General features: G+C 58.3%; 1 protein-coding gene across 8 annotated transcripts in view; it reads right to left on the bottom strand.

Annotated features, from left to right (window-relative positions):
• Positions 1–13,147, bottom strand: part of ZC3H18 (zinc finger CCCH-type containing 18) — a 60,689-nt gene that overhangs the window by 910 nt on the left and 46,632 nt on the right. For 6 of the 8 annotated variants that reach the window (XM_073882386.1, XM_073882385.1, XM_073882388.1 and 3 more), the window contains 10 exons: positions 8,315–8,506; positions 7,355–7,480; positions 5,504–5,608; positions 4,024–4,167; positions 3,675–3,734; positions 2,744–2,904; positions 2,317–2,513; positions 1,687–1,783; positions 594–690; positions 214–252 (listed from right to left, as the gene is read on the bottom strand). In XM_073882386.1, the coding sequence (XP_073738487.1) occupies positions 214–252; positions 594–690; positions 1,687–1,783; positions 2,317–2,513; positions 2,744–2,904; positions 3,675–3,734; positions 4,024–4,167; positions 5,504–5,608; positions 7,355–7,480; positions 8,315–8,506 (1,218 nt within the window). The remainder of the gene's footprint in view (positions 1–213; positions 253–593; positions 691–1,686; positions 1,784–2,316; positions 2,514–2,743; positions 2,905–3,674; positions 3,735–4,023; positions 4,168–5,503; positions 5,609–7,354; positions 7,481–8,314; positions 8,507–13,147) is intronic. The other 2 variants (XM_025860369.2, XM_025860375.2) reach the window with 1 other exon arrangement.

The following is a 13,147-nucleotide window of genomic DNA, read 5'->3' as shown; positions in this document are numbered from 1 at the left end:
GGGGGAGGCCATCAGAGGGTCTGCCATAAGCCTCCTGCTGGGCAAGGACGCGCGGGGCGCTGGGCAAGGACATGGGGCCCTGGCGGCCATGGACACAGGTCTGCCTCCCGGCGGCAGCGGGCCAGGCTGCAGTGGGGAGTGCCCCTCCCCCGCCCTCGGTTGTGGAGCGTGAAGGGGGCACAGCGTCCAGGGCTCGGCCGGTGCCCTGCTGACCTGTCCCTCCTGCTTCTGGTGCTTCTTTGCGGCCTCCCCCTGTGGTGGCGAGAAATCCCATGGTGCTGACCCAGGAGCAGCCCTGAGGGCCGGGACATGTGGGGGGCTACACAGATGGCTGAGTCCCAAACCCGTCTGGACCACGACCCTGAGCAGTGGGGTGACAGGGAAGGGCCTCACAGCCGGCCTCCTGCGAGGAGGAAATCTCTGCCCCGCTTCCGGGGCCGACGGGGAAGGCAGGAGAAGCCGGGAGCACCTGGGAGCCTCGTGCCTCGGGGCCCTCGTTCTAGGACCTGCTGCGGGGCAGGAACGCTCTGGCTAGCCTGCCCTGAGGCAACGGTGCCCAGGTGGTGCGCCCAGGGCACGGGTGGGGCACTCACCTATCCGGCGGGGCCACGGGCACCTTAGAATTCTGGCCTCTCTGCCGCTCTGGCTTCGGGGAGCCGAGTCTCCCGCCTGACTTCCGGTCCCGAGAACCTGGATGACACGGGACGAGGTAAGACCGCGGTCCCAGCCCAGAGTGGGCTGGTGTGCATGGACAGGGTTGGGGCGGCCTTACCGGATGCCGGCGACCCCATGCCAGAGACGTGGCAGCTCAGTACCGCCTGCATGTTCTCACGGGAAGAGGCAAAAGGCAGAGTGGGTCAAAGGAAGGGACAGGGCAGTGCCGGTCACGTCGGAAAGGGAAGCCCCAGAGCCCACGTAGGCCGAGGTCAGGACAGGCCAACGAGCTCCCACTTATCCAACACAAAGACCCTCATCACTCACACCTTCGAACTGGGAACCAACAGGCAGGGGGGCATAGGAAAGAGAAGTAAAATCAAAAGGCCAGGGGTGCTCGCCGCGCTGCCGTCCAGTGAGCGCGGGGGCCTGTGGGAGGGCGGCGGGCGGGGGTGGTCAGCGCCTGGGGAGCACACAGGCTCTGGCACCAGCCGGTTCTCGGCCCAGGCGGGCGTGCTGCAGTCCCGGGCTCCGCGGCACCGGCAAGGGGCGCCCCCTCTGCCCTTTGCTTAGGGAGGAAGGATGGCTGTGCGTCGGCAATCAGAGCCGGCCGGGCAGAGGGCCCGCAGACAGCCGGGGCTGGACTGCGTGCGCAGCACCGCCGAGCCCCCCGGCCTGCCCTCTGCCCCCCGAGTCTGCACGCCCTGTGCCATCACGGAGGACCGAGCCACCGTCTGTCAGCCAGACACTGAAGACATTTTCAAAGAAAAAAAAAGTGACACTCCTGATTTTTGTTCGTTGAAATGTAGTTATTTTTCATAAAAAAGGTTATTTGTGTTAAAATATAATACTTTTGTTCCTGTTATTTTAACATTAACAAACGTTGACATTTTTTCCGGAGTTTCAACTTCTAAAACCTTAACATCGATGGACGGAACCACACGAGCGTTGGTTCCTTGGGGCCCACACTGAAGAGCACACGGGGTCGTGGCCCCTCCGCCCCGCTGGGCCCTGCAGAGGTGGGCAGCTCACCTCGGTCTGGGGATAAGTTAGCCCGCTTGGCCGGAGGAGGGCTCTGCCTGTCTTTGTCCGAGGGTTCGTAACGCTTCCTGCTTCCTTTCTCGGCCGCCTGGCACAATGGAGGGGGCACAGTGAGCACGGCTGGCCACCGGGCAGAACCAGCCCCCCGCGGGAAGCAGGGAGCACAGCGGTGATGGCCTCACTCCCACATCTGCTTCCACTAGCCCCTCCTGTGGGTGCCCGCGGGGCCCCGAGGGAGGGAAGGCCCAGGGTTTCGGGCCTTCGTTCTCGGCAGCGAAGGTGCCCGCAGAGACACCGTGTTCCCTGGGGGCCACCAGCCCCGGAGAGGACCCCAAGGGACTCAGCACCTCGCCCTCCCAGTCCTAGGGAGCCTCGGGGACGTCAGCTCACACAGGGCCAGTTACACGGAGAAGGGCCGGGGAGAGCACCCACCACCCCCGGGACGCTCTCATCTCCCAGGACATGCTATTGGGCTTCGCCACCCGACACCCACGCCTCCCCCACCAGGGCAGCAGGACAAGCGGGCTGATGTCCAGCCACCGTTCACTGGCCCCAGGAACCAGGATGCCCCCCGGGGAGCGGGGCTCCCGGAACTGCCAGCAGGAGTGCCCACGGCCTCACCTTGTTCAAGAGCGTCAGCTTGATCTCCTTATGGGTGACGAACGTGCCCTGCTGGGGCTGCCCGGGGGGCCCCTGCTGGGGGGCTGTGGGCTGCTGGGCTTTACCTCCAGCACAAGGCTTTGAGGACTTGGGCAGCTGTGCGGACGCGTCCCTTTTCCGCTTGTCTTCTTTAAGCCCATCTTCTTTTTTAGACTTTCCTGCCAACAACAAATGCTAAGTCACAGTCACCACCCTGGCACGGCGGTCTCCTGGGGGCCACCTGGAGGGTGGACGTGCTATCAGCCAGGCCACGTGTCCACGGGACAGAGCTGGGAGGTTGCTGCGCTTTCCTGTTTAACCAAGTGAGGCAGTGCACACACCCTCTTTCCATGAAGGGCCTGCCCGCCTCTGCAGCCACAATGCCCAGGACACGAGGAGCCCCCTGTACCTTTCTCCTTCTTGGTCTGGGCTGGGGTGGGGGACCGCGAACTTGCTGAGGACACGGGGCTGGCCAGGTCTGCGTACATGTCGTCTGAGTCCACGCTGTGCACCGAGCTACTACTCGACGTGGCGCTGGACACCGAGGAGACGCTGCTCACGCTCAGGGACCTGGACACACACAAGCACGTCTGCACCCACGTGGCCCCGACGGCAAGATGGCCAGGGGCCAGAGGCCACGGGGAGGGGGGGCAGCCGTGGGTGTCCACATCCACCTTCCCCAGCCTCCAGTTTCGAGGAACATGTACCACCTAACCGGAAACTTCAGGGGGTAAGGCGGGCGGTTTAAAGGTGCCCCGCAGTGAAGGCACACCCCAGTCACAGAGTCGAGGGCCCGTGCACGAGAGAGCAGCCACCCTGTTTGCTGGGCTGGGACATACGATGAGTGACTGGCTGTGAGTGAGGCTGGTGACGACAGAGCTGAGGGCCCAGGCTGTGAGGCCCGAGGAAGGGGAGGGCTTTGCCCCGCGGCCACACCAGAGCCCAGAGCAGAGGTGCCCCGGCCCCGCACGCGGCTCTGGGAAGCACGGGGATGGCGGCCAGCTCGCAGGTGCTGCTGCCACAGCCCGCGCCATGAGGACGTGCCACGCCGCGGGCCGCTGAGTCCGAGTCCGGTCACTCTCCGATAACACCGCAAGGACCCAGGCAGAAAGGAAGGGCCCAGTTCTGTTTAAAGGCGGGGTCTTTAAACCTCTTTGAGGGAAACCTGGGCTGCCTAGAAACGAACGAGAACGTCTGCTCTGGGATCTACGGACTGGTCTGACAGCGTCTTCTCTTCCAGCGGCTCGATGGCGGCACTCGTCCCTACCGGACCGGCCGCGACGGGGCGCCCCGAGCACGACGGGCGGGGGGGCAGGGGCCGGGGCTGTGCCGACAATGACCTGGATCTGGAGCTGGAGCCGCTGTAGCTGCTGCCGCTGCCGCTGCCGCTGACGGTCCGCCTGCAACACAGACCAGGCCCGTGTCACCAGGCGGCTCGCGGGGCGTGCGCTGTCCCCTCGGAGCGAGATGCCAACCCCGTCCTCGGCATATCCTGCAGCAGCCCCACCTCCTTCTAGGGGAGACCTGTCGAGGGGCGCCTGCCACCCGCGCAACCACACCTTTGGCGCGCAGGCGCTCGCACCTCCCATCGTGGTCAGGGGAAACCGAGGCTCAAGCACGCGATGTGACAGGACAAGGACTGAACAGCCCCCCCACCCCCCGGCCCCAGCTCGAAGCCCGTTCGCTCACCTCCTGGGGGGGGTCCTAGCTTGCCGCTCCCTCCTCCGGGCTTCCCGAGGGTCTCCTGGCTTGGCGGGCTCGGGGGCTGGAGCAGTGGTTTTGGGGGCCTGTGGTGGGGCTGGAGGTGGGGCTGGCTTCTTCACAGACTTCTCTCTGTGACAGGAGAAGGGGGGAGGGTCACACCCGGCCGCACAGGCGGAGGACGGGTCCATCTGAAGAGCCCCCGAGAACCACAGAGCCGGCGCTGTGCTTCCTCAGGAACGTGCCCCCCGGCCCCCTGCCCTGCTCACGGGCCAACCTCCGAGGGCGCCAGCACCGCTCACATGTGGGACCCCCACTGCAGTATAGAGAACGGCCCCAAATTTTCTGTGCTGTCAGTGTGGGAAGAATACCCTGCCGAACATTCTGGTAGCACCGAACAGTCACAGTTCAGGTGGAATCAGCAGGAACCAGTCTTGGGCAAAAGCAAGCCACTCAGCACAGCGCCGGGGGCGAGTTAAGACCCGAGCAGATGAAAACGCCCGCACAACCTGCCACACGGCTGCGATGTCTGGGTTGGGGTGGCCTCACGTGTTCGCTAAGCCCGTCAGACGGCACAATTCAGATGGCTGGGGTGCCAGGCATAAATTATGCCTCCACACCGCTCACTTTCTAGGAGGGGGCGACTACGGTCCCTGCAAACTCCTGAGGGCTGCTGGAAGGCTTGCTCAGGAAGCAAATGTGCAGCGCGCAGCGCTTCAGCGCTGGCCACCCGGCGAGTGCCAGGCGATCGGCCGCTAAGTGAGCCACACGCGTGAGGACAAATGACAAAGCAGGGCGGCGCTGGCGCCACCTGTGGGCACGCAGGCCCGTCAGCTCACACGTGCCCCGGCCTCGCCCTGCGGGCCGCAGGGTCAACTCCACCACTGGCTGCCTTTCCATGCTCTGCACTGCTCAGGAAAGGAGCCCACTTTCATTCTGGGGGGAGCGTGGGCACGGCTGCGACCCGAGACACTGCGCGCCACGGGGTGTGACATCTGTCTGGTAAGTCCCAGATGTTTCTAACTTGTCACGTTAGCCACAGCTGTTGATGAGGGTCAATGGGAACCACTCTCTAGGAGCAGTAAATGTGAACAATGTGGCCAGTCTGGTGGGGCCCCCGTTCTCCGCGTGCCCTGGACACAGCCCAGGAAGCACGATGGGAACCACCGCCGTCCTGCCCCCTGGAAGAGAACAGCAGGGATGGCTCCCGGCAGGGGAAGTGGTCTAACCCCAAGGAGCACGGCCATCACCACGGACCACATAGGGGTGCAGGCTGATGTGCGTGTGGCCTCGAAGTCCACATGTCAAGAAGCGAGAGGCTAAGTGTGTGCCCTGCGGTCCCCAAGCCTGATCCCCCAACACCTTTGCCCACCCGCCAAGGGTTCTCACTGGGACTTCTTCACAGATGCAACAGGAGGGAGAGAGAGACAGAGAAAGAGCAGGAGAACCTGCCTGATGGGGCACTTACCCTGCTTTCCCAGGAGGTGGAGCCGGCTCCCCCTTGGTTCTAACAGAAGGTCTGTGTGGGGAAGGCGTGGGAGACGGGGAGGGGGACGAGGAAAAGGACCGGGACCTAGGGAGGAAACCGGGGCATGAGGAGCGCGCACCACGGTGCCCCAGTCTGCACTCGAGCAAGCCCAGGCACAGAAAACGCTACTGCACGTCTCCACTTAGCTGTCTCAGGCTTAAAATGGATTTCAGATAGTTCTTGGTCCTTTCCTAAAACACACTAGAGGGGAAAGGAGTAGCCAGGCTGATGGGTCCTGCAGAAGGCCTGGGAGCCATGTGGGCAGGGTGGGCAGGGCACATGCTCTGCGTTGCTCAGGAAGTCCAGCAAGGACATGGTGACACAGGTAGGACAGAGGGCCAAGCGAGAGCGCTGGGCGCTGAGGCCCAGGGGGCTGGAAGGTGCAGGGTGGGGAGGACGGCCGCGAGCAGCATGAGGCTGGGGCTGGCCAAGCCCGGGAGTGTCCCTGCTGAAGCAAACAGTGACGGGCTCCAGGTTCAGGGGTCAGCAGCAGGGACGGAGACCCCCGGGGGGGGGGGGGGGGGGGGGGGGGTGGTGCGGGGAGCTGGCCAGGCAGCTCTGGAGGCCGGCCTGGCCCAGCTAATGACTCCACTGTCCCATGGTCCAGCACCACACCGCACAGGAGGCAAGCCTCCGAAAGGCTCCCGGGCTGTTGTTTCCTCCCGACTTAGAAACTGTCGTGGACAACTCCACGTTCTCAGCCAAGCAGTGGCACCAGGTAAAATAAAGTGGGGCTCCTGCAGTGACACACACTGAGGTTCTAGAGACAGAGAGGCATGGAGGAAACGCCTGGCTCTTCCACCCTGACGCTCGCTTTGCCTGGCTGGGGCTACCCACCAGGGGAGACGGGCAGGGACACCCCCACTAACTGCCAAGAGGCTACAGCGAGATGGCGCCGCCCTGTGCCACCGCCTGGTGTGCGCGTGGTCTTGGTCACTGACTGCGACGATGAGGTCTCGGGTCCAATCCCGATCGTGGCCTCCTGGCGGGGCTACAGCACCCTCTCTGTGCGGAGACAGTGGAACTGGGGGGTACGGCCTGGAGGCCCCCACGCGGGCAGTCCTCCACCTCCACCTTTCTCTGGCCTTGGGCCTCTCCTAACCAAACGCTGAATGGGGTGAAGGGGGTCTCCCCACATGGGTGTCCCCTGTAGGCAGGGCATGTGGGTGCAGGTGCAGTGCCCGCCACCTGAGCTGGTTGGAAAGTCAGAAGCAGCAGACGCAGAGCCTGAACGGTCCTGTTAGTTGTATTAATCAATGACCTGGTTCCTACATAAATGACAATGAAGAATTCTCTAAAACTCCAGAGTTTATCTATTTTCAGTGGGAAAAATACACATATTGTTTGATCTTTCTAGAAACGTCCAACAGAACTTTCTGTGAAGATGCAAATGTCCTCCATCTGGGCACTCCAAACAGGGCCCACGCACACTTTAAAATTCTAACTGAAGGAGACTCTGCATCACCACACGTGGCCAGTGGCCCACTGGACAGTGCGGGTCCACAGGACATGGCAACAGTGGCCTTCTGATTTCAGCACACCCACAACACAGGCCGCGTCGCTGCTGCTTCTGAGCCACCTCCCGACACGTGCTCTGTGCGCTGAGCCCTCAGCGCCTGCAGTCTGTTACCTGGCGATGCACCGCACATTCCTCCTCAGAAGTTACCTCGAAGCACAGCTGAGGCTGTTCTGAGAGCAGCTGAGTGCCGGGAAGGACACCGTCGAGCCCGACCGGCCACGGTGCAGGCGCCCGGGCTGCCCCGGGCCGCGCCCGGCCGCGCCCACACTCACCTGGACCGGCTGCCTGAGAACGAGCTGTGTCTGGAGGAGCGGCTGGAGTAAGAGCTGTAGGAGGAGGAGCGGGAGCGGGAGCGGGAGGAGCCGGAGCCGGAGTACGACGACGACCGCGACGAGGACCTAAGTCCAAGCACAAGGTGGGAGAGGGGCCAGTCCTCCTCCGCGCCAGCCTGGCCGCTGCTGCCGGCCTGCTACCCCGATGACGGCCACACGTCCCGCCATCCCCGTCCGTGCACACTTGCCCGCCTCCCCGCTCCCACCCGCCCTTGGGACGCCCCTGCGGGCGTGCTGCAGTCCAGTGCCCTCCTGGCAGGACTCAGGTTCAGAAAGCAAGACGTGGTACGGGTGCTCCCTACTGCTGGCGGACAGCTCCCAGGCCCCGGCCGGACAGAGCCGGGACAGGCGCGCGCCCCTGTGCAGACACACCTGCAATTTCTCTCTCTGCCCGTCTGCGTATGTAGTGAAAGCCCTGGCGACGTCGACGCTAACCTCCCCAGTCCCTGTCTAGCACGGCGGCCTCCCACCAGCCACCTCATCCCTGTTTGTTCAGACCCAGTGCACACACGGAAGCCCAAATGCACAGGAGAAAGAGAGGGGCTGACTGCATGACGGGGCTTTTACGCCGTCCTTCTGGCCTTCTGCCTCGTGGGGTCTCTCCCAGAGGGAGTGGGCGGGCTCTCTCCCCTTGCTGGCCCCCTCGCCGGGTCTGCGCTCCATTCTGGGTTGCCAGCATCCTGGCTGAGGTCAACTGTTTATTTTGGGGGTGTGAAGCCTTACTGAGGTTCTAAACATCAGTTTTGCCTGCCGCTGATGCTCTAGCACCCCAGTTACTCAGTAATTCTCTGCTGGACAAACAGATGCCTCTTTAGTCCTCCTGACCGTCCTCAGGCCAGGACGATGCAGCCCTCCGGTGGCATTTATGAACCAGTCTTTGTGACCGGCCAGCCTCCTTACCTGGAGGAATTGGAGGCAGAGGCCGAAGAGGCTGATGTTTTCCGACGCCTTCGTGCCCGGCTAGGGGAGACAGACACCCCGAGTTTCTTCTTGGGAGACTTGGACCGGCGCCAAGGGTCCTTCCACTCGTCTGCTCGCTTCACCTGCGGGCCTGCAGCGGCGGCCTCCTTCTTTGGTGGCTCAGCTTGACGGCTAAAATCACAGAAGTGTTAGCCACTCTGGGACCATCCTCTATGACAGCAGTGCTGTTCGGTGAAGGCAAACGAGAGGCAGGATGGCGGCATGAGCTCCCGCTTCAGGGGAAGCCTGACAGAGAACGAGTCGCCTACCAGGGCAGCAAGTCCTCCCTTGGGAGTGGGGCTAACTCCACAGACGGTCCCCACGTACTCATGTCCTTCCTGGAGGGACAGGTCTTTCTCCTTCATGGTAACTAACCACACCGGTACTTACTTTTTTGGGTGTAATGACTTACAGAATTCCCCACCATACTGCAAACTCTGGGAAGGACAAGTGTGGCCTTGTCCAACATGTCCTCTCTAGAGCTGGCACGCAGTGGGCACGAAACAAATACTGAGTTCAAGGGCAATAGAGTACTTGTCGCCCTCAACTTATGGCCACTAATCTTCGACAAAGCAGGAAAGAACATCCGATGGAAAAAGGACAGTCTCTTTAACAAATGGTGTTGAGAAAATTGGACGGCCACATGCAGAAGAAAGAAACGACCATTTTCTTACACCAACACACAAAAATAGACTCAAAATGGATTAAAGACCTAAATGTGAGACAGGAATCCATCAAAATCCTAGAGGAGGACACAGGCAGCAACCTCTTTGACCTTGGCCACAGCAACTTCTTGCTAGACACATCACCAAAGGCAAGGGAAACAAAGGCAAAAATGAACTATTGGGACTTCATCAAGATAAAAAGCTTTTACAAAGCAAGGGAAACAGTCAACAAAACCAAAAGATAACCCACGGAATGGAAGAACATATTTGCAAATGATGTTACGGATAAAGGGCTAGTATCCAAACTCTATAGAACTTCTCAAACTCAATACCCAAAGAACAAATAATCTAGTCAAGAAATGGGCAGGAGACATGAGCAGACATTTCTCCAAAGAAAACATCCAAATGGCCGACACATGAAAAAATGTTCAACATCATGAGCCCTCACAAAAATTCAAATCAAAACCACATTGAGGGGCACCTGGGTGGCTCAGTCGTTAAGTGTCTGCCTTCGGCTCAGGACATGATCCCGGGGTCCTGGGATCGAGTCCCACATCGGGCTCCCTGCTCCGCGGGAAGCCTGCTTCTCCCTCTCCCACTCCCCCTGCTTATGTTCCCTCTCTCACTGTGTCTCTGTCAAATAAATAAATCTTAAAAAACAAACAAAAAAACCCAACCACATCGAGATATCACTTCACACCAGTCAGAATGGCTAAAATTAACAAGTCGGGAAACAACAGGTGTTGGCGAGGATGTGAAGAAAGGGGAACCCTCCTACACTGTTGGTGGGAATGCAAGCTGGAGCAGCCACTCTGGGCAACAGTACGGAGGTTCTTCAAAAAGTTAAAACTAGAGCTACCCTACAACCCAGCAATTGTACTACTGGTTATTTACCCCAAAGGATACAAAAATACAGATTTGAGGGGACACATGCACCCCAATGTTTATAGCAGCATTATCAACAATAACCAAACTAGGGTAAGAGCCCAGATGTCCATCAACAGATGAATGGATAAAGATGTGGTGTATAAGGGCGCCTGGGGGGCTCAGATGGTTAAGCGTCTGCCTTCGGCTCAGGTCATGATCCCAGGGTGCTGGGATCAAGCCCTGCAACGGGCTCCCTGCTCAGAGGGGAGCCTGCTTCTCCCTCTGCTTCTGTCTCTCACGAATAAATAAATAAAAAAAAAAATCTTTAAAAAAAAAAGATGTGGTGTATATATATCCAGTGGAATTTTACTCAGCCATCAGAAAGGATGAAATCTTGCCATTTGCAACAACGTGGACAGAACCAGAGGGTATTATGCTAAGTAAACTAAGTCAGAGAAAGACAATCATCACATGATTTCACTCACATGTGGAATTTAAGAAAAAAACAGATGAATGTAAGGTAAGGGGGAGAAAAAGAGAATGAAGCATACCGTAAGAGACTTCTTTTTTTTAAAGATTATTTATTTGACAGAGAGAGACACAGAGAGAGCAGGAACACAAACAGGGGGAGTGGGAGAGGGAGCAGCAGGCTTCCCGCGGAGCAGGGAGCCCGACTGAGAGACTCTGAACTCTAGGAAACAAACTGAGGGCTGCTGGAGGGGAGGGGGGTGGGGGATGGACACTGGGTAGGGCACGTGAGGTGATGAGCACGGGGTGCTGTATGGAAGTGACAAATCAGTAAATTCTACTCCTGAAACCAATATTGCATTGTGTGTTAACTAACTAGAATTTAAATAAAAATTTTGAAAAAAAAAAAAGTACTGTTTCCACGTGCATTAGAAATTTCGTGAATCATCAAACCCGAGCCTTCAACAGTCCCTTTGTTCTCTTACTTAGGTTTGAAGAGACTGGTGTGATTTACGCAGAGAGTGCTGTGGTCAAAGCCCCAGAGAAGTCAGAGGTGCTCCGTGGGACAGCCGCTGACACAAGCATCAGCACTAGCGCGCCAGTGGGAGGGACTCTGCCAGGACTGAAGGGCCCTGGCCCCCGGATCCCTGTGGGGCTGCACCAGTGGTAACTGCAGGCGGAGAGGACGATCACCTGGGAGTGAATCATGGCTACGGCTGACACGTGAAAGCCGAGCTCTACGGTGACGAGCAGACCACCGGCAGGAGAAGAACCCAGGAGCCCTCCTTAACGGGGTAGGAGGCAGCCAGGCAGCCAAGTGCTCAACGGGGGAGCCCGTTCACCCTGTCTGGGAGCTCAGGGTGGAGACACAGTGGCAGCAGGGTGCCCTGTGCCCAAAGATACACCTTACAAACCCAAATATCCTCACTTAAAAAGGAGCCAAAGTGTAGGATCCCAGACAACTAGCAGTAGTTTAACACAGAGGTAGCTGCTGGTCCCATGATACATACATTTTTAATCAGTTACAAAGTTCACTGAAAAGTTGTGGAAAACACAGAAAAGTAAAACAAGGAAGTAAACAGAAATCCCGTTACCTTGTTCTCCAGAGATAGTCAACATTTAGCACTGCTGCGTTTCCTTTCCACCTGTATTCTACTTGCCACGATGAACACTCAGGCGTGCACTCACACCCCCTGCAGACATGGCTGCGACCCGCCCGGTGGCATCCGCCCCTGCAGGCATGCTCTTCCTGGACCGTGTGAAAATCCACCCCCTGTGCTAACCCGATCTCAAAATTTCTATAGTACTAGCTGTTTCTAACTTTACAAGAAACCACAACATTAAAATTACTATATATACATCTTTAGGGACGAGGTTTTCTAGAGGTAAATTCCTAAGAGATGGAATCAGTGGGTCAAAGGAAATGAACACTTTACAGGTTCTCGTAAGCTGTCAAGCATTCTCCCCAAAGTGAAAGCAATCTGCGCTCCACTGGCAGCCGGAGGGTACCCATTTTGCCTGTCGACAATCCTGGGGTCCTGTGTCACCAGGGAAGCCACCAGATCAAGCCCCAACTGTAGCAACGGCACACACGGAACGGGCTCCTGGCGCCTCCTGGGGCAGCTGTGGCTGGAGGGCTGCCCCGGGCTGTGGCGGCACCCCCCACCAATGGCCACTTTTCCAGGAAGCTCTTCATGTATGGAGGAACCCTTCCCTGTCCTGCATCTGCCCCCGGCTAGCTGCTTTTGACTGCGTTTGGTGGCGGCGTCTGACGAGCAGTCCTTCACTCTGAGCCATATATGCTTGCGTTTTTCTTCTGGGTGATCTAGAGTTCCCCTCCTTTCTTTTTGTAAAGCTGTACTCGTCGGTGTGCCTGGGATCTGTGGTTGCAGCACACAGCACTGCCGGGAGAGCGCGAGGTGCAGCACAGCAGCAGTGGCAGAGCCCGCACCGCCTCCACCAGGCTTTCGGTGGGAATGGCGTGGAGCTGATCAACAGCACCTGTTTACCCATGTCTTCTTTCACATGGGCCAGCAAAGGCCAAGAGCTCTCTTCCTAAGAGGCCCTGCCTTTCCAGGGCAGACTTCCAGCTGCTGTGGACTCTCCACCACCAGCATCTGAGCGTCTCGGTTGACACTGGGTTTCACCGTGGCCACCATCTACTTATATTCCATCATAATATACAAAAACCGTCACCTGTTGACATTTGCTGAACCACCAGTGAGTTCCAGCTTGTTACTTGCCAAAAATCCCACACCAGAAGCAATAACCAACATTTAAAAATGCCCTGAGGGGGGAGCCTGGTGGCTCAGTGGGTGAAGTGTCTACCTTCGGCTCAGGTCATGATTCCTGGGTCCCGGGAGCAAGCCCCACATGGGGCTCCCTGCTCAGCAGGGAGTCTGCTTCTCCCTCTCCCTCTGCTGCTCCCTCTGCTCGTGACCTCTCTGTCAAATAAATAAAATCTTAAAAAAAAAAAAAAAGACACTCTTAACTATAGCAACAAACTGAGGGCTGCTGGAGGGGAGGTGGGTGGGGATGGGGTAACTGGGCGATGGGCATTAGGAGGGCACGTGACGGAATGAGCACTGGGCGTTATATGCAGCTGATAAATTACTGAACACTACATCTGAAACTAATGATGTACTATATGGTGACTGACTGAATTTAAATAAAACATTTCAAAAATGCCCAAAGGACACACTAAATTGAAGCATAAAATCCCCGTTATGCCGGCTCTAAACCCCAAGAGTGATTGCCACATAAGCTCGTAAGT

The sequence above is a fragment of the Callorhinus ursinus genome, unplaced genomic scaffold (genome assembly GCF_003265705.2).
Source record: "Callorhinus ursinus isolate GAN/ISIS: 27379988/994484 unplaced genomic scaffold, GSC_fseal_2.0 scaffold46, whole genome shotgun sequence".
In the NCBI taxonomy this organism is placed as follows: Eukaryota; Metazoa; Chordata; class Mammalia; order Carnivora; family Otariidae; genus Callorhinus; species Callorhinus ursinus.
Note: the sequence above shows the minus strand (reverse complement) of the source record. Positions and strands in the feature narration are given on the sequence as shown.